Source organism: Eptatretus burgeri, chromosome 5, assembly GCF_056783735.1.
Source record: "Eptatretus burgeri isolate ZD-2024b chromosome 5, Ebu_testis_v1, whole genome shotgun sequence".
NCBI lineage: Eukaryota > Metazoa > Chordata > Myxini > Myxiniformes > Myxinidae > Eptatretus > Eptatretus burgeri.
In genome coordinates, this window is record NC_140965.1 from 82,816,099 (window position 1) to 82,834,646 (window position 18,548).

General features: G+C 44.2%; 2 protein-coding genes across 4 annotated transcripts in view; both read left to right on the forward strand.

Moving 5' to 3' along the window:
• The window catches only part of DCTN4 (dynactin subunit 4), a 54,084-nt gene extending 46,322 nt beyond the window's left edge, over nucleotides 1-7,762 (forward strand). For all 3 annotated transcript variants that reach the window (XM_085882681.1, XM_085882679.1, XM_085882680.1), the window contains 3 exons: nucleotides 6,749-6,856; nucleotides 7,011-7,108; nucleotides 7,257-7,762. In XM_085882681.1, the coding sequence (XP_085738807.1) occupies nucleotides 6,749-6,856; nucleotides 7,011-7,108; nucleotides 7,257-7,473 (423 nt within the window). In that variant the 3' untranslated portion in view covers nucleotides 7,474-7,762. The remainder of the gene's footprint in view (nucleotides 1-6,748; nucleotides 6,857-7,010; nucleotides 7,109-7,256) is intronic.
• A 4,882-nt stretch (nucleotides 7,763-12,644) lies between these two features.
• Nucleotides 12,645-18,548, forward strand: part of LOC147026845 (sulfotransferase 1C2-like) — a 58,740-nt gene continuing 52,836 nt past the window's right edge. Inside the window, exon 1 of the mRNA XM_085882690.1 lies at nucleotides 12,645-14,287. Within this exon, the coding sequence (XP_085738816.1) occupies nucleotides 14,067-14,287 (221 nt within the window). The 5' untranslated portion in view covers nucleotides 12,645-14,066. The remainder of the gene's footprint in view (nucleotides 14,288-18,548) is intronic.

Sequence of the window (18,548 nt, forward strand, 5' to 3'; positions counted from 1 at the left end):
CATGTCCTGATGGAATCTCTCCCCCTGCTCGTCACTCATTGAACCCAGGTTCTCAGGAAACCGGTTCATATGTGAAAAATAGGTAGTGCATCTTGATGCTCATGTTGCAACCCAGGTTTCTGAAAGCAGTCAGCATGTTGTTGACAAGTTCTGCGTAGTTTCTGGCCTTATTGTTGCCAAGAAAGTTCTTCACTACCAAAACAAAATGTATTCCACGCTTCCAGTTCCGCCGTTCATTGAGTTTTTGAACTCTGGATCTCTGATGAGCTGACGGATCTGAGAACCATCAAAGATGCCAGCTTTCAACTTCTCCATGGTCAATCCTGGAAAAGCCTGGCACAAGTAAGTGAAGCAGTCACCATCTTTGTCCAGAGCCTTGGTGAACTGCTTGATTAAGCCGAGCTTGATGTGCAGCGGTGGGAAGAGTATTCTGTCTCTGTCCACCAGAGGGTCGTTGATGACGTTCCTTTCTTTGCATGGCACCAATTCCTCCCGCACAGGCCAGTCCTTCTTCGTGTAATGCTGAGCACGGTCCCTACTATCCCACATGCACAGAAAACATGGGTACTTGGTGAAGCCAGACTGTTGTCCCAACAAAAAGTTCACCATCTTCAGGTCAACACAAATAAACCACTTATGCTGATCATAACCAATTTTCTCCAGCACGTGCTTCACCGCTTCATACTTCTCCTTCAGTGTAGTCGAGTGAGCGATGGGTACAGAGGCAAACTGGTTGCCGTTGTGTAGCAGAACACATTTCAGTGATCGCTTGCTGCTGTCAATGAACAGTCTCCAATCTTTGGGTTCGTACTGTGGCACTCCAAGCTTGAGCAGAAGCGCATGTCATAAATTGGCGCATGTAGGTATTGTACATTCTTCAGAGTTCGTTATTTCAAGAAATACAACTTTTTGTATCACATTATTACAAAATCTGCCCCATTAACTTTAGTTTTGATCCACGAACTTTATGCTTTGCCTCACCAATTTTTGGAAGATTTTGAGGTTTTATGACTTCAAACTGATCCCTTTTCGACATAATCACCTAGAACTATCGTACCTGAATACTTCTTGTCATTAAAATAATTATTTCCAATCAAAACAATTATTTGACATGACATTTTACCCCCACCAACTTCTTCTAAAATGCTCCACACATGCGTACATGTGAACAAAAATGTAAAAAACGACATGTGGCCATATCTCAAAAACTTGACCTGATTGAACAAAACTAATGTGAGTTTTGGATTCAGCGCATCAGATTCGTCCTAAATCAGCTTAAAAAATGCAGACAACAAATTTGTTGTTGACCAGTGTAATTGTTGAGTTGTCAAATGTTACTGCTTCATCTATTGCCGATATTGCGAGACTAGCTCCATTTAGCCTCGCTACAGACGGTAGCAATGACAGTGGTGAGGCCCAGCTATATCCTGTCCTGATTTCGTACTATGACAACAGTGCTGGGATTGTGAAGCAAGGTTTGCTAAGTTTGCCTGCGTGCAAACAAGATTCCACTGGAGAAAACATTTTCAAACTGCTTGATCATGAGTTCAGTGACAGGAAAATTCCGTGGGGAAATTGTGTTTCCTTTTGTGCTGATAATGCCTCTGTCATGGTGGGCAAGCACAAAGGAGTCGCTGCTTATATCCACAAACAAAATCCAGAGTGCTACATCATGGGATGCCCTTGCCATATGATGCACAATACGGCCAAGAAGGCGGCTCAGGCCTTACCCATTGAATTAGATGACTTTCTCATCGATATTTACTACTACTTGGACAAAAGTAGTAAACGCGTCAAAGGAGTGAAAGCACTGCAAGAACTCTGTGATGCCCCGACACACAAGATTCTGAAGCATGTCACAACAAGGTGGCTGTCCCTTGGTCAGTGCCTAGACAGGCTGATTGAACAGTGGGAGCCACTTCGCCTCTTCTTCAAAGAAGAAGTACGAAGAAAAATGCAACCAACTGTAGCCAAGACTCTAACAACGAGCAAGAAGGACGGCACTGTATCTACTGCCAGTACTGGCACTGCAGGATCAAGCACTAGTGGAGCAGCATTCACCACTACCACTGCAGTATCTGCTGCGAAGAAGACAGCAGGGACAGCACCAAAACCAATGCTGAGAGCAGGTAGCATCACCGGCCCTTCATCACGTTCATCTACAAAGCAGATCCCTTCAGAGTCGAGAAAGACTGTGATAGTCCCATCTACAGGCAAAGAAGGACCCAAGTTAAGTTCTGCTTTTGCCAAATCACTTGATAGAAGCTCAGCAAAACCTTCAAATCAGAGGTCTTCTTCCTTGGCTGCACCTACCTCAAGCTCTCTCCTCAAACGTAAAATTGGATCTGGTACTACGAGTCTGACCTCTTCTGCTGGCAGTAAACGCAAGTGTGATCGCCCTGCGGCTAAGTGTACTACGAGTTCTACAACTAAAAGCGCATCTTCCTCAAACACTGTGCAGGAATCTAGAGAAAAACGTGTCAACAGGATGTTCTTGTCTCCACAAACAAAACTCTATTGTTTCTTCCTTCGATATGCTAACAAGCTTTTTGAGAAGGGGAATCTTCTGCTCCAAAGAGACGAACCCTGTATTCATCTCCTGATCTTGGTCTTCTGGTCTTCTGAATTGAATGGTCTTCTGAAAGATATCTTCGTACGGTTTTTGAAACCATCGGTGTCATCGGTTGCTCTGGTAAATGTACCCTTCTCTGACAGAAATCATCAGAAGAATGATGAGGACCTCATGATTGGGAACGATGCCAAACTGTATATAAGGGAACAAAGGAGTCTCCAAGAAATCCACCTTCACTCTGAGTGAGTCAGACATCCAAGGTTTCTTCAGTGCAGTTCGCTCATATTATGTGAAAGCCTGCAATTACATCTTCAAAACCTGGCCGCTAGATGATGAATTAGCCAAGCATGCTCAGGTGCTGGATGTTAAGCTACACCAAGAAGTGGGGTTTGACTGTGTGGAGTTTTTCATCAAGAAATTCCCCTGTCTGTTCAGTGGCGGTGATAGTGACATAGACAGTCTTGAGAGTGAATTCGCTCACTACCAGGCAGACGCCTCCATAGCTACAATGGCTACTGAGACAGTGAGAGTGGATGAGCAGTGGCATCGGATTTCACAGCTCACAGATCCCTGCACTGGTGCCAAGAAGTATCCTAATTTGAGCAAAGTGATGAAGGGAATCTTGGTCATTCCTCATTCGGAACGCATCATGTGAGCGGGCACTCAGTCTTGTACGGAAGAATCATACTGAATTTCGTCCCAATTTGAGTGTCAAAACCCTGGAAGCTCTCTTAATTGAAAAACTAGCTCATAGCACCCCTTGCTACCAGAGAGAATACAGCAAAGACATAATCAGAAGGGCTAAAAGAGCCACACAGCTGTCACTCAGCAAAGCTGCCATGGAAAAAGCAAGCATCAGTAGTACCAGCCAGTAAGGTAAGAAAAATATTGCTTCTTTTGTGCTTTTTGTTAATCTTTGATTGTCCCCTAACTTACTAATATTAACATACATGTAACATTAAAAAGTGCACAATTTTCCCCTTTTTTTGTTCAAAAAGTGGGAATTCTTAATATGTTAAATGCTCAAAAATAGGGCTCAGAGGGCACTAGAGAGCGTCTGGAACCCCAGAGCTTCCAGGGCCCTAAGGCGGGCCCTGGACCTCGCCGCAAGGGTCGAGTACTCCGCGCTCGAGATGTGCGCTTCGCGCACATTATTTGATGTCGGTTGCAAATCCTCCCTAATTCTGATTTCCAAAAGTTGGCATCTCTGTATCGCTGTTCGGATTTTGTGTCCAATGAGCGGTTGCTGAGAGAGACTCGGATGAGATTTGTTACCTGCATAGTCCGTGATCGTCAGTTGCGGCTGTATGGACATGTGGCTCGTTTTTCTGACGCTGATCCTGCTCATCAGATTCTCTCAGCGAGGGAGTCTCGTGAGTGGAGGAGGCCAGTGGGCCGACCACGTGCCTCATGGTTGCAGCAGGTTGACCATCATTTCAAGGAGATGGGGATGGGCCTGGCATCTGCCTGGGGGATGGCCAGACGGAGGCCCCTGGAGTACCGGCGGAAAGTGGACGCAGCGACGCGCTGTTCTAGCACATGCTCCCATACCTGACCTGGGCTGCGACGCTTTGAGTTCGCCATTTTTCTTTCGCTATTGTTATTTTTGACCATTAAGCCGCCAACAACTCAAACACCACCCCAACAACCAAATCGCCACCATCAACAACGCCCCCGAACAACTCCACCAAACCGCCACTACCTTCACCTCCACAACCCAACCCCGCAAGCATCGCCTCACCCGCCATTCTCTAACAACTCCCCTGAACAACTCCACCACCTTCGCCTTTCTCCTTCACAACCAGCAACCACACCATCTGTGAACACTGAACATCGGGCTGTCTTGGGCCCGTTCGGTGATTGGTGCCAAACGCATCGAGCTGCGAGCGCGAATGGCGGCCTTTCCCAGAGAGGAATTCGGATCAAGAAGGCTTCTCGCCCCCTTTTTGCCCAACCAATGGCTGAACAGAGGGTGGCGTGGCCCCGCCTCCAATCGCGTTTTGATCCGAATATTTGCATGTCGGCTCCTCCTGAGGCCTATAAAGACGCGAGCATAAGGCGACTCAGGTGTTGAGTTGGGTTTTGAGATCAGTTGAGTTGCTGTTGAGTTGGGTTTTGAGTTCAGTTGAGTTGCAGTTGAGTTCAGTTGCAGGCTGCTGGTCGAGGTCAAGTGGAGACTAAGGTCGGCAACGAGGTTGCGGTGTGGGGGTCGCTCGTCTCGTCGCGGGGTCCAAGCCACCCAGCCATTCCCCTCTCCCTGAGCATCAGCAATTTCCCCTCCCATCCGTGCTGGGATAGTGCCGGGGGGGGCCCCGTTCCTCCCCCACCCTAAATGTGGTGCCAACAAAACCGTTCGCGCGGAGCATGCCGGAGAGGGCTCGCCGACCACGCCAGGGGCACGGAGTCGGGGCGCAGCTGCGTGAACATTGCGGCTTGCCTGCCAAGGCGTCACGAGGACGCGGGTAAGACCATCCCCGTCTCGTGGACCTGGCCGATCCTCCAGGATCCACGTACATTTGGTCTACGGACCTGTCTGCCTCCTTGCCTGTGAGGGTGGCTTTCTTTTCTTTCGGGTTGAATGCATGCTGTGGCGCCGTGTCCAACAAGTAGAACTGTTTAAGTGTTGTAAATAATTGCCCCCTTTTATTTGGTGTTAACTCTTTCCTTGCATTTGCTTTTGTTGCATGATTGTATGACTGTAAAATACGTGCTTCCGTTTGTTTAAATAAATGTGCATTGCTTGTTGAACTGTTTCCCGCTTTGCTTCGTCTCCTTCCTTTTATTGAATCTCCATCTTGCATCACGTAAGGGGTTCGTAGTGGGTTTAAAATGCCCGGTAATTAATCCGAACCGTCGAGGTCGACGATAACTCCGCTCGGTTATCTCTGCAGCACGGAACGAACCGCTTAAGCGGTTCGTGTCAAGTCGACCTGCGGCGAGGTACGATCGCCCGGTCGACCACTTGCGCAGGTACTTAGGTAGGTCAAATTTGGCGAGCAGCCCTATCCTGCGTGGGTGGGCAATTGGCACGATCGTTGTGAGGTTAAACCCCCACCCGTGACTGGCTCCGGGCGGTAGTTCCCGGAGGGTCACGACTGAATTGTCCGTCCGGTGGGCGACGTGTCGCGATTCCAGTTACGTGGCCGATCGCACGCCGGCGGGCGCGAAATCGCAACAATATGTATATATCACAATCAAAGGCTCTTCTTTCAAAACAGTTGTACAGGCTCCACCTACTTAGCAAAGCTACACCCCCTTCATTCCTGTAGGGTTGCACTGCAGCCAATAATGGGAAGATAATTTAATTCTCAATTTTATGGATCAATTGAGAATTAAATTATCTTTGTTGTAGTATTAGCTGCAGTATATTCCCACTGGAAAGTAAGGGGCTGTAGTTTTGTTAAGCTCATGCCAAATATGCGGAGCTTGTGCAACTATTTAGCAAGAAGAGCCTTTTTATGCCTCTGCTGACGAAGTCGCTGGTGGCATGTTTTTGGGTTGTCCGTCTGTCCGTCCATGCTAATTTTTTCTGCAACCGCTTATCCGATTGACCAAATTTTCACCAAAAGTGCAACTGCTCATATAGAATGTTTTAATGATGATTACGACAGGTTACGTGGTAAGACAAAAGGAAAAAACTGGATCTCTGTCTCTGAAACTGCTCCGTGGAAAAAAATAAATAAATGAAACTTTGCAAATGACGAAGTACTCTCCATGGCAAATAAGTGATGTTTTTTTATGACATAATTGCATGCATCGAACACTTTATTCAATCGGTATGAAAATTGAGGGTCATTTAGAGCTAAATTGTATGGGGGGGGGGGCATTGATGACGTCATTTGTCACATGGCTCGGCAGCCATTTTGAAACTTTTTAATATTTTTTTATTTTAATTTTTTTTAATGTGGACGGAGGCATATCTGATGACATGATTGTCGTAGAGTGCCCTTCTAGTTTAAATTGGTCCTGGCTGCTCCCAGAACTGTTTTGTGTACCACAGGTATTTGTGGGGCAGGCATTTCCTGTTGGTCAGGATGTATGCTGCAATAGCTGGTGTGGAACTTGCTTTGTGGTGTCCACGACAGTAATGCAGTCTTATCTCGATGTGGCTTTTTTTTTATTTTTTATTTTTTCACCACTGCATTAATTCCGTTCTTTCTCTTCCTCTTGATGCAGGAAAGTCGCATGCTTCTGACACTCACGAACCCCATGGAGAATCGTACCCATGTGACCTTGAAGCCATGTGCTGAGGATGACCCTGATGACGTTTTGAGTACAGCCAAGGTTTGCACGGCGAAACCAATTTTTGCCGATTATCAACACCATTGAACCGTGGATGTGTCAAATCTTTTACCACTTTATCTCCATTATAAGAGATAGGATTATTTGTTTGTTGTTATCGATTCATGGATCATATGATCATCCAACGTGCTGTCAGGTTGTCCTGCCTGATTTGGAGCTGCTTTTGGCCGCTCGGGATGCAGCCGCAGAGTATGATGACCTTGCAGAACCCGAGGACTTCAAGGATGACCCAGAGTAAGATTCTTGCCTGCACGGTTTGACTGCATTGTGCATTATTTATTTTGCCTTTCATAAATGCAGTGTTCGGACGAGTGCTTTAACCTGTTTGTGCAAATTGAGTAAGAACTTGTGTGATATTGATGGTGTTCCCCTGTGTTTGCAGTATCGTATCATTTCGAAAGGCCAACAAGCTTGGCATCTTTGTCACCGTCATACCACAACGTCCTGACGGTGATGTGCACATCGCCTTCAAGCTGCAACATGACTTCTACAGCCCAGCGTCACCACTAAAGCCTGACAGCAATGCGGAATGTTCACCAGTGGAGCCCGTGTGGCCAACACATCATGTGGATCTTGCTCTTGGGCCCCTGGCCAATTGATGCCTTTTAGTGTGGCGGCCAACCAAGCAGTTAGCCTTGATCGGGGCCTGTTGACGAAAACATGCACACATGGAAACTCTTGCATGAGAATGTCACACTGATTGTGTCAGGTGATTGAACCAATTTTGAGAGGCTGTCTTTATATGTATGCTTGGGAGAGGGGCATGGTAGTGATCAACTTCAGATTGAGAAGAGGTGAGGGAAAGGATGGGGGAGGTGAAGGGGAATGTCTGCCTCGCAGTTAAAAGTTGTCATTTGTTTGTCTATGTAATTAAATAGTTGTCCCTGAGGAATTCTAGGCATATTTTATTTCATCGTTGGCATTTGACTCCAAGTGCGTTCGTTTTTACAACGCTCAGAGATGCTTTTCTCCTGCACAAGAACTCCAATTGCATCATATGTTTCAACATCATCTGACATTAGACAGACATTAATTATAAAGGTATTTTAATTCAAAGTTTCTTCTCGCCACCTTTCCACCTTCCCAGAATGATTATATGGACACCATGTGGGATTGTCGTGCTTGTAAATGATTCAATGCAGACTGAAATACGTGTATACAGTGGGGAGAACAAGTATTTGATACACTGCCGATTTTGCAGGTTTTCCCACTTACAAAGCACGTAGAGGTCTGTAATTTTTATCACCGATACACTTCAACTGTGAAAGACGGAATCCAAAACAAAAATCCTGAAAATCACATTGTATGATTTTAAAATGATTAATTTGCATTTTATTTCATGAAATAAGTATTTGATACATCAGAAAAACAGAACTTAATATTTGGGACAGAAACCTTTGTTTGCAATTACAGAGATCAGATGTTTCCTATAGTTCTTAACCAGGTTTGCACAGACTGCAGCAGGGATTTTGGCCCACTCCTCCATACAGATCTTCTCCAGATCCTTCAAGTTTCGGGGCTGTCGCTGGGCAGCACAGACTTTCAGCTCCCTCCAAAGATTTTCCATTGGGTTCAGGTCTGGAGACAGGCTCGGCCACTCCAGGACCTTGAGATGCTTCTTACGGAGCCACTCCTTAGTTGCCCTGGCTGTGTTTCGGGTCGTTGTCATGCTGGAAGACCCAGCCACGCCCCATCTTCAATGCTCTTGTTGAGCGAAGGAGGTTGTTGACCAAGATCTCGCGATACATGGCCCCATCCATCCTCCCCTCAATACGGTGCAGTCATCCTGTCCCCTTTGCAGAAAAGCATCCCCAAAGAATGATGTTTCCACCTCCATGCTTCACGGTTGGGATGGTGTTCTTGGGGTTGTACTCATCCTTCTTCTTCCTCCAAACACGGCGAGTGGAGTTTAAACCAAAAAGCTCTATTTTGGTCTCATCAGACCACATGACCATCTCCCATTCCTCCTCTGGATCATCCAGATGGTCATTGGAAAACTTCAGACAGGCTTGGACATGCGCTGGCTTGAGCAGAGGGACCTTGCGTGCGCTGCAGGATTTTAATCCATGATGGTGTAGTGTGTTACTTATGGTTTTCTTTGATACTGTGGTCCCAGTTCTCTTCAGGTCATTGACCAGGTCCTGCCGTGTAGTTCTGGGCTGATCCCTCACCTTTCTCATGATCATTGAGGCTCCACGAGGTGAGATCTTGCATGGAGCCCCAGACAGAGGGAGATTGACTGTTATCTTGAACTTCTTCCATTTTCTAATAATTGCGCCAACAGTTGTTGCCTTCTCACCAAGCTGCTTGCCTATTGACCTGTAGCCCATCCCAGCCTTGTGCAAGTCGTCTACAATTTTGTCCCTGATGTCCTTGGACAGCTCTCTGGTCTTGTCCATTGTGGAGAGGTTGGAGTCTGAGTGTGGATAGCTGTCTTTTATGCAGATAACGAGTTCAAACAGGTGCAGTTTATCCAGGTAATGAGTGGAGAATGGGAGGGCTTCTTCAAGACAAAACTAACAGGACTGTGAGAGCCGGAATTCTTACTGGTTGGTAGGTGATCAAATACTTATTTCATGCAATAAAATGCAAATGAATTATTTAAAAATCATACAATGTGATTTTCAGAATTTTTGTTTTAGATTCCGTCTTTCATAGTTGAAGTGTACCTATGATAAAAAAATGACAGACCTCTACGTGCTTTGTAAGTGGGAAAACCTGCAAAATTGGCAGTGTATCAAATACTTGTTCTCCCCACTGTATACGTGTGTGTGTGTGTGTGTGTGTGTGTGTGTATATGTATATATATATATGCAGTAATCCCCCGTTTCTCGCGGGGGTTACGTTCCAAACCTCAACGCGCTAAGTGAAAATCTGCGATGAATGGAAGCTTCCCCAAAAAAATCGACTCGTCTGGTCTGGTCGGTTTCGGAGTGATTGGGTTTGAGGTGCCTGAGATCGACTGGTCTGGTCGGTTTGGCAGTGATTGGGTTTGAGGTGCCGAAGATCGACTAGTCTGGTCTGGTCGGTTTGGCAGTGATTGGGTTTGAGGTGCCGGAGATCGACTAGTCTGGTCTGGTCGGTTTTGAGGTGCTGGGTAGCAGTGCTTGTCCAACGGCGGCAAACCTTTTTTCCTTCCCGAAGCATATATCGAGCACCTTTACCTTAACCTTTTCCTGGAGCGTCCCAGGACCTTCCTCTGGCGCTTCGGTTCCTTGCCAGAAGCTTTAGAAGGTGCAGGGCGTTTGGGCGGCATCGTGGGGCTTGGAGAAAAAAAACGTAGAAAATATTCGAAGTTCACAAGCGAAACTGTCTCGTGCGTTGTGTGACTGGTCGAGCACCACGCGTTATTTATTGCTTAAATAACACTGAACAACAAATTAAAAAAAAATTTTTTTACTGGAGATGTGTAAAGTGATTAAGACTAATTTGGGTACGCTGATTTCAAAAATCATAACCGTTTTGCTGTATCACGTCAGGATTTTCAGGAACAGAAATATTCCCATTGCCAGGAAGTCAGGATTTCAATGAAATTTACATATGTCTTTAACATGTCTATTTCGTACAATTGTTGTTAACTTGTGTTATATTTCTTTCTTTCAGATAAAGATGAGTAGGCGTTCCTGTTCCAATCATCCTGACAACTTCTGTTATGTCTGTGGTCGGTATACCAAAAAAGATCAACAGCGAAGTATATCTACAGCAGTGAAAATGAAGGCCGCCTACTTTCACTACTTCGGGTGTAAGGTGGGGGACCAAGAACAGAGCTGGGCACCACACATCTGCTGCAGAAGCTGTCACACAACCTTGACTCAGTGGTTGGTGGGCAAGCGCGCGAGCATGCCATTTGCGGTGCCCATGATATGGCGCGAGCCGCAGAATCATCATGATGATTGTTATTTCTGCTGCACAAGCATCGCCGGCTTCAACAAGAAGACTAAAGGTCACATCAAGTACGCTGACTGCGTCTCTGCTCGTAAACCTGTGCCTCATGATGACGAGAACCCCGTTCCAACACCTCCAGCTGATCAGAACATAGCTGTAAGCAGTGGTGAAGAGGATGGTGATGATGAACCTTTTGAACCCGACACTCAAGAATCACACCTTCTGAACCAGGGAGACTTAAATGATCTTGTAAGAGATCTCTCGCTGTCAAAGGCGAAGGCAGAGCTGCTTGGATCAAGGCTGCAGCAGTGGAATCTACTTGAACCTAACACCAAGATATCCTTGTTCAGAGCACGTCACAGAGACATGGCTGAGTTCTTTGAGATGGAAGACACGATGACATTCTGCAGTGACATCAACGGTCTGTTGAAAGAACTTGGGTGTGATCACGATCCTGCAGACTGGCGCCTCTTCATCGACTCGGGAAGAACAGCTTGAAGGCTGTTTTGCTCCACAATGGCAACGAGAAACCATCAGTCCCACTGGCTCACGCGTTCGGCATGACAGAGACCTATGAGACTATGCGGCAGCTGCTTGATTCCATCAAGTACAATGACTTCAACTGGCACATCTGCGGAGACTTGAAAGTGGTGGCGCTGTTGTTAGGGCTGCAGTCAGGCTACACGAAATACATGTGCTTCCTTTGTCTCTGGGATAGCAGAGACGACAAGAATCACTGGACGAAGAAAGATTGGGAAGAGCGAAAAGAGCATGTACCTGGTCGACACAACGTGAAGCATGTCGCCCTTGTCGACCCAGCCAAGGTTTTCCTTCCACCACTCCACATAAAGCTCGGCTTGATGAAAAGTTTTGTACGGGCAATGGATCTGAATGGGCGTGGGTTTTTATACCTCAAGGAAAAGTTTGGCAACACCTTGTCGGAGGCCAAGATCAAGGCTGGTGTCTTTCTTGGACCGCAAATCCGACAGATTATGAAGGACGAAACTTTTCCGACAACTCTAAACCCCAAAGAGCTGGCAGCGTGGAGGAGCTTCAAAGCTGTGACGGACAACTTCTTGAGGAACGAGCGCGCGGACAACTATGAAGAAATAGTGCAGCAGCTGCTGGAGTCCTTCAGGAAACTTGGCTCCAGGATGTCCCTGAAAATCCATTTCCTACACCAGCACCTGAACTTCTTCCCTGACAACTTGGGAGCAGTCTCGGACGAGCACGGCGAGCGATTCCACCAAGAGATTTCACTCATGGAGACTCGTTACCAAGGGCGGCACAACCCGAACATGATGGGCGATTTCTGCTGCTTCCTGCATCGTGAAACTGACACAGAGCAGCACAAACGCAAAGCCAAATGCCTAAAGCATTTTTAATTCCATTCTAGTGGAGTTTTTCTGTAATTTCTATAATTTTGAAGCATTCATGATGAAATAAATGAATAAATGAATTTTTGTAAATTTCATTGAAATCCTGACTTCTAGGCAATGGGAATATTTCTGTTACTGAAAATCCTGACGTGATACAGCAAAACGGTTATGATTTTTGAAATCAGCGTACCCAAATTAGTCTAAATCACTTTACACATCTCCAGTAAAAAATTTTTGTTGTTCAGTGTAATTTATATTTTACATATTATTACTGTGATGTACCGGGGTAATCCGCAGAAAAAATTAGTTACGTTCCAAGGGAAAACCCGCGAGGAACCTGGGGCGCGATCGGTGAACCGCGATGAAGCGGGGGTTGACTATATATGTATGTATGTATATATATATATATATATATATATATATATATATATGTATATATGTATATATATATATATATGTATATATATATGTATATATATATATATATATATAATATGAAATGAATGAACCACACTTCATTTGCGAGGAATTGTATGAAAATAATCTCGAACACCTTTTTGTTGTCTGACCTTCACATGTGTTTACTTGAGCCTGAGTTTAAACTCTAACTTGTTCCCCTCGTCACCATTTTGCATGGCTTTTCTTTCCTGGCCAAATAGAATGCTCAAATTTCTCCATGGAGTGTCAGCTCAGCGCGACCAGTACCATCATGAGCTCGGTGCGGTTGTGCACAATGAGACCAGAGTAAAGATCCTCGTACAGCTTTGACAAAAGGGTTACAACGTGAGTCGTTTTTGTTTTGGCACGTACAAAGCTGTGCGGGTTTTCCTGATCGAGAATGCATTGCTACGCTGCCCGACTCTCTTGACAGACTACCGCAATTGATGGCAGCTCGTGCAATAAATTATATTCCTCAAGCGTCAACTTTGATGATTTTGCATCCATTACATTCGTATAAATGTTTGTCATTGTTGGTGAGCATATCCTCTGTAACAAAGAAAACAAAATTTATACAAGGTCGAGGCTCATGGAAGAGTGAGGTGATGATGGTTGTAAAGGTAAACTGATAGTGGGGCCACAGTTGCACTCAACAAATTAGGGAAAGAAGGAACAGGAAATGTTGATGGGCTGCCTGTTTTGTCTGAGACATTATTCATCATTCAAAGCACTTGTTTTGGGACAAATTGCAAGGTGTTTGTTGCCAAAGTTTGCATTAAGGTTACTGGAAGCTCAATCCATACTTTCTAAGTTTTGTGAGAATAGGTGAGGTAGAATTAATTATTTTATTTTAGTTCACACTATGGTATGTGCATTGTGGGGTCAAGGGGCAGGTGGAAAGATGTGGTGGAACAATTCTTGACTATTCCTTCATTTTCACTCCACGTTTTGTATCATTTTCAGGATGGCCACGTGTATCGTGGCTCTTTATAAAGCTCCATGTCCACTACTTTGATATTGACAACATTCGACTGTATAGTGTCTACATTATTGTTATATCATCATCAAGATGTATCTTAAAATCCTTTCATGCTTAAGTTTATGGCTTGAGTGTTTTTCCTTTTCCCGTTTCTGTGTACATCTTCATTTCTTCTTGTTGAAGGTAAACCTTACAAGTACTTCACCTCAAATTGTCGAGCGAGTTTTATTTTGCCCCATTGTACAATTAGACCATGGGCCGAGCTCCCGTTTTGTTTAGTTTCGTGACCCACCTCGTTTATCTACCTGTATTTATAATATGTGGTGTGAAAATATAATAGAAATCATATCTGAAACTCGTCAAGCACAAAACTTGCACATTTTTTCAAAATATGGAAAAAAACACCCGAAATTGTGACTTCGTCCAATCACAATGCTTTTGACATACAGCACCACACTCATCAACCAATCACGCGCTTCATTTCAGGTAAGCTGTAAACTCACTAGCTGTCATGGCGGCGTATATGTCGTTTGATTCGAGTGCTGCCGAAGATTCTGAAGGCAGTTCTTCGGAGTTCTGTTTTGATGTGGAAGGAAGCCCCGAAAGTAAGGTCACTGTAAAGGTGCTACAAGTACACCATAGCCAGCACAGGCTCAGTGTGGGGATTGCAGCTGATTTAGCTTCCGATGCCATGCCCGGTGATGATATTTATGAATGCGACGGATCTGGAAGGTAGGATCTCCTTTCTACCGTAAACTAATTTTTGACAGTATTGTCAAAATCAATACCCAGTGATTACTATCCACCAGAATCTAACTGTCATGAATCCGACTGGATGTTCTGCTCTAAATTCTGCTATCAGTATCATCCTTTGAAGTTCAATCATAAATTGACCGTGACATGTCAATGATCCTAACTGGAATCTAGACAAGTATGGAGTATGGACTTGAAATTCGAGCTGTGAGAAGCCGTCTGATACAGGCAAAGGAACATGTTCTTGTCGACAGCATGTGTGTCATGTACGGAGCTTTGCAAGTGTGTGGACTGCAGAAACTCTATTACCAAGAAAGAGTTAGACTCTGATGATGATGAGTAGATGCTCCATGACAGTGACCGTGTCATCATTGTGTGATACCACATTGTTGTAAATGAATGGTGCTGAAAATTAACAAATTTAGTGTATTTGTCCTAGTCTTTAAATATGAATAGATGTGTATTACTTTCGATTGTCATCATTATTACAGATTCCACTTTTTCTTTGCAGGTTTTATGAATAATGCAGATGAAATGCATTGCAATAAGATGAAATTTTTTGTAAATGTTCATTAATACATTGTTTTGATCAGAGTGAACTTTTATCACATTGGCATATTTTACACAAATCTTTGTTAGGAGGGTCGATTGCCGAAACTCTACATCTATTGTTATGAAAGAGTTTGATTCCAATCAAGTAGACTCAGATGAGTACATTCAGTCAATCAATTCAATATTTATAAAGCACAGTTTCTGTTTGCTTTCAAAGTTTCTTTTTTTAAATTTGTCAACAGATGAAGAAGACCTCAAGTTGGCAGGGAACTGGCTCCATAACTGAGCACCTTCAAATGAAAAAGACAATATAATGTAAATGAAAGAAAGTTTTGAAAGTGAAAGAATTCATTTAAAAGCAAGTTCAGTATTTTACTAGTCTGATTAGTAAACTATTTTAAAAGTAAAACATGAAGGGATGTGTTTTAGTTTCGAATGTCATCATTAATACAGGTTCAAGTTTTCCTCAACAATTGATTATTACAACAGGATGACAGTTTGCATATACATTGAACCTCACATGTGGGTTTGCCATGTCGTGAGGCGTATTAAGTAAATGATTCCTTAATTTATCTGTTTTATACTTGGATTCATCCTGATTATCAAGTCATAATTACACTATATGGTAATGGTGAACTTTCCTTGTGTCGGTAGATTACTTTGTGATACCACAATGTTTTACATGAACGTGTTAAACATGAAAGAATTCATTTCACAGAAAGGCTACTATTTTTGCTTGTACTTTTTAGATCCTCGTGGAGGATCTCTAAGTCTTACTCACGTTGTTGTTCTTCATCTTCTTCTTGTGGACTTTTTGTTTCACAGCCTACAGTTTTCATCGAAATTTCCTGAAACTCGGCATATAAATGTAAAAATACCCTGCGCAGACAGTAACCATCTCCGATTTTGAAAATCCCTCCTAGAAAAAAAAGTTGTGACGTCAAAATATCTCCGCTAATGGAAATCGCCTAAAAATTATCTCCGAAACTAGGCAAGCTTTTTGAATTCTCTTTGCGGGAATCTAACAGGGCATTAGCAGAGATGAATTACCGCACATATGATACATCACTATGATGTCATACCAATTTTTATGACGTCATTCCTATTTTTTGACATTTTTTTGTTTTACAACCCAGAGTTTTCATCGGATCTTTGTGATACTTGCCACGTATATGCAGAAAGTCCATGCACAGGCAGTAACCATCTTCGATTTTGGAAATTCTTCCGAGAAAAAAAGTTGACATATCGCCGCAAATGGAAATCGCCTATACCATTATCTCTGAAACTAGGCAAGGTGTTTGAATTTTGTTTGCGGGAATCAAGCCGGGCATTAGCACAGATAATTTATCGCAAACCTGATGCATCACAATGACGTCATATTCGTTTTTATGAAGTCATCATTAAGAGGACGAGGATCTTAGTTCATTTGAGCTTGTTAAAATGATTAATACACAATGTGAGTGGACACATATTACTCGACAATAACATTGGTAAAGTTTCCAGTTTTCCTATACATTAACATGCTATTTTGATGGTGAACATTATTTAAACAAGATAAAAAAAGATGTATGCAGTGAAGCTCAGATGTGAGTTTGCAATTTTATGAAGTGTATCAAGTACATGTTTCCATCATCAATATGCAAGTACTATAATTGGATTGCTCATGCTTATCATCATCAGAAGTCATAATACACATTACAATGTTTTGATTAAGTGAACGTTTCTCCAGTTTTGAGATTTTATTTATGATTGGAAAACATCGCATAATGATGACAAAACAGAAGAAAATATCTGTCTATAAAAAGGAACATTTATAGGTGCAAGCAACAGATAAAACTATGCAAAACACTTTGAGATATGTTTGTAGCATACATATATTTTTTTTATTGATGGCAAAAAGGTTAGTTTTCAAGAAACTTTGATCATCAGTACATGTACATATATTGAGTAAATCTAAACATTTCATGTAATCTGCCTTAGTGCTGAAGAAATAATGTGAAGAATTCCAACTCTCCAATTGTAAGCAACAATATACTCACCTGTGGAAACTGAAATTGAAATGATCTTGCCACTGTTTAAAATATGTAATGGAGATATTATATACGTATTAATGAAAAAAAAAAGTGTTGTGTAAATAATTTCAGCTTTGGTGTGTGATTGATTTATGCATCGATGATTGAACAAAGAATGACTGATTATTAGTTTGCTGATGGATGATATTGTTGCGGATCCGGGGTGGTGGGATTCTCACCCGACTCTTGGCGCCACCCTCACCACCGCCGTCTCCGGGGTTTAAAACGCCGGCTGGCTCAGCACAGGCCTCGGGTCACACGTCTTCAATCGTGATACCAACGTAATCCTGAACCTTACCAGTTGGGGAAATAGAACCCCGGTTACAGACTGGTTTTGTCAGATGCCGAGCGTTTTCTGCCAGTCTGTAACCATTTTGGTTTTATATGCCAATCAAACGGATTGTTCCTCGACGTGACACAAATTAATCCATAGTGGCAACTTCATACGAACCACCCAGATTTATTGGGGAACATCGGGGAATACGACACAAGCAAAACATTCACGACAATGTTTTTATTAACAATCTTTAACCCGTTCTTAACTAGAACTACGGATTACAGATTTCGAGGGGGTCGCTACCGAGATATGCCTTGTACAACGTGCAGACAAGACAGACAAACTGCATGCATGCAGACAAGACAGAGTACTTGGTGAGGTTTCATGGACGAGAGGAAAGTGTCAAAAGTGGGATGTCGCTCTTAACAAGCGGATGTCCACGGATTCGAGCCCCCAGCTGCGCTCGCCTGCCTTTTCCGCACTGCACGCGGTCTCTGCGAGCTCTGACCCCGCGTAAGGTCGACGGCACAAGACCGTCAGATTAACGATGTGCCTCAGCTGATTTCTCTCAAGGTCCAGCATACAAATTCAGGCCTGGCCTGTGCACCAGAGAAAACCCAAATCGAGGTGCCGGGCTCCAGCAAGCGGATCGGCAAACGTGTCGAGCCGTGAGGTGAGCAAGGACCGTCAGAGGCTCCGTCCTTTCCTCTCTTGCCTTCCCGCCTCGAAGCCCGACTTCTCAACTCCGTCCTCTCGGTTTCTTTCTCTGTAGAATCACCTTTTCTTTCCTTCCCTTCTCTCGCCTCTCAAAGCCGACTGTCGCTTCTCTCATGGCAGAATCACCTCCTCATAAGAGTGGATCGCTGACTCGACGTGCAGGCCGCCTCTCCCACTGCCCCAAAAGGCAGACTCGACGTGCAGGCAGCCTCTCTTACTGCTAAAAATGCTGACTGCGCACTCAGGTTCAGCGTCTCTCCCGGCAGATCCAACACTGTCCCTCCTTCGTTCGCTCGCCTCGAAACACTAGCACGCCTTGGAAAACCCGACTGTTTTCCAAAACTCAACCTTTTTACGAGGCCTTCGTTCGCTCGCTTCGAAACCAGAGCACGCCTCGAGACTGACCGTTTCCCCAAACTGAACCCCTTTTTTACCAGGTCTTCGTTCACTTGCTTGCTCGCCACTGGCTCCTCCCCCTTTTCGAAGCCAACAAAACTCCTCCCCTCAGTTTCACTTCCTCTTTTTGGCCACACCCTCTCAGCTGACTGGGCGGGGCTTCGTCCGGGATGGGGAAGGAAGAAGAGGGAGCTCCCGATCCACCACCACCACTGCACAAACAATA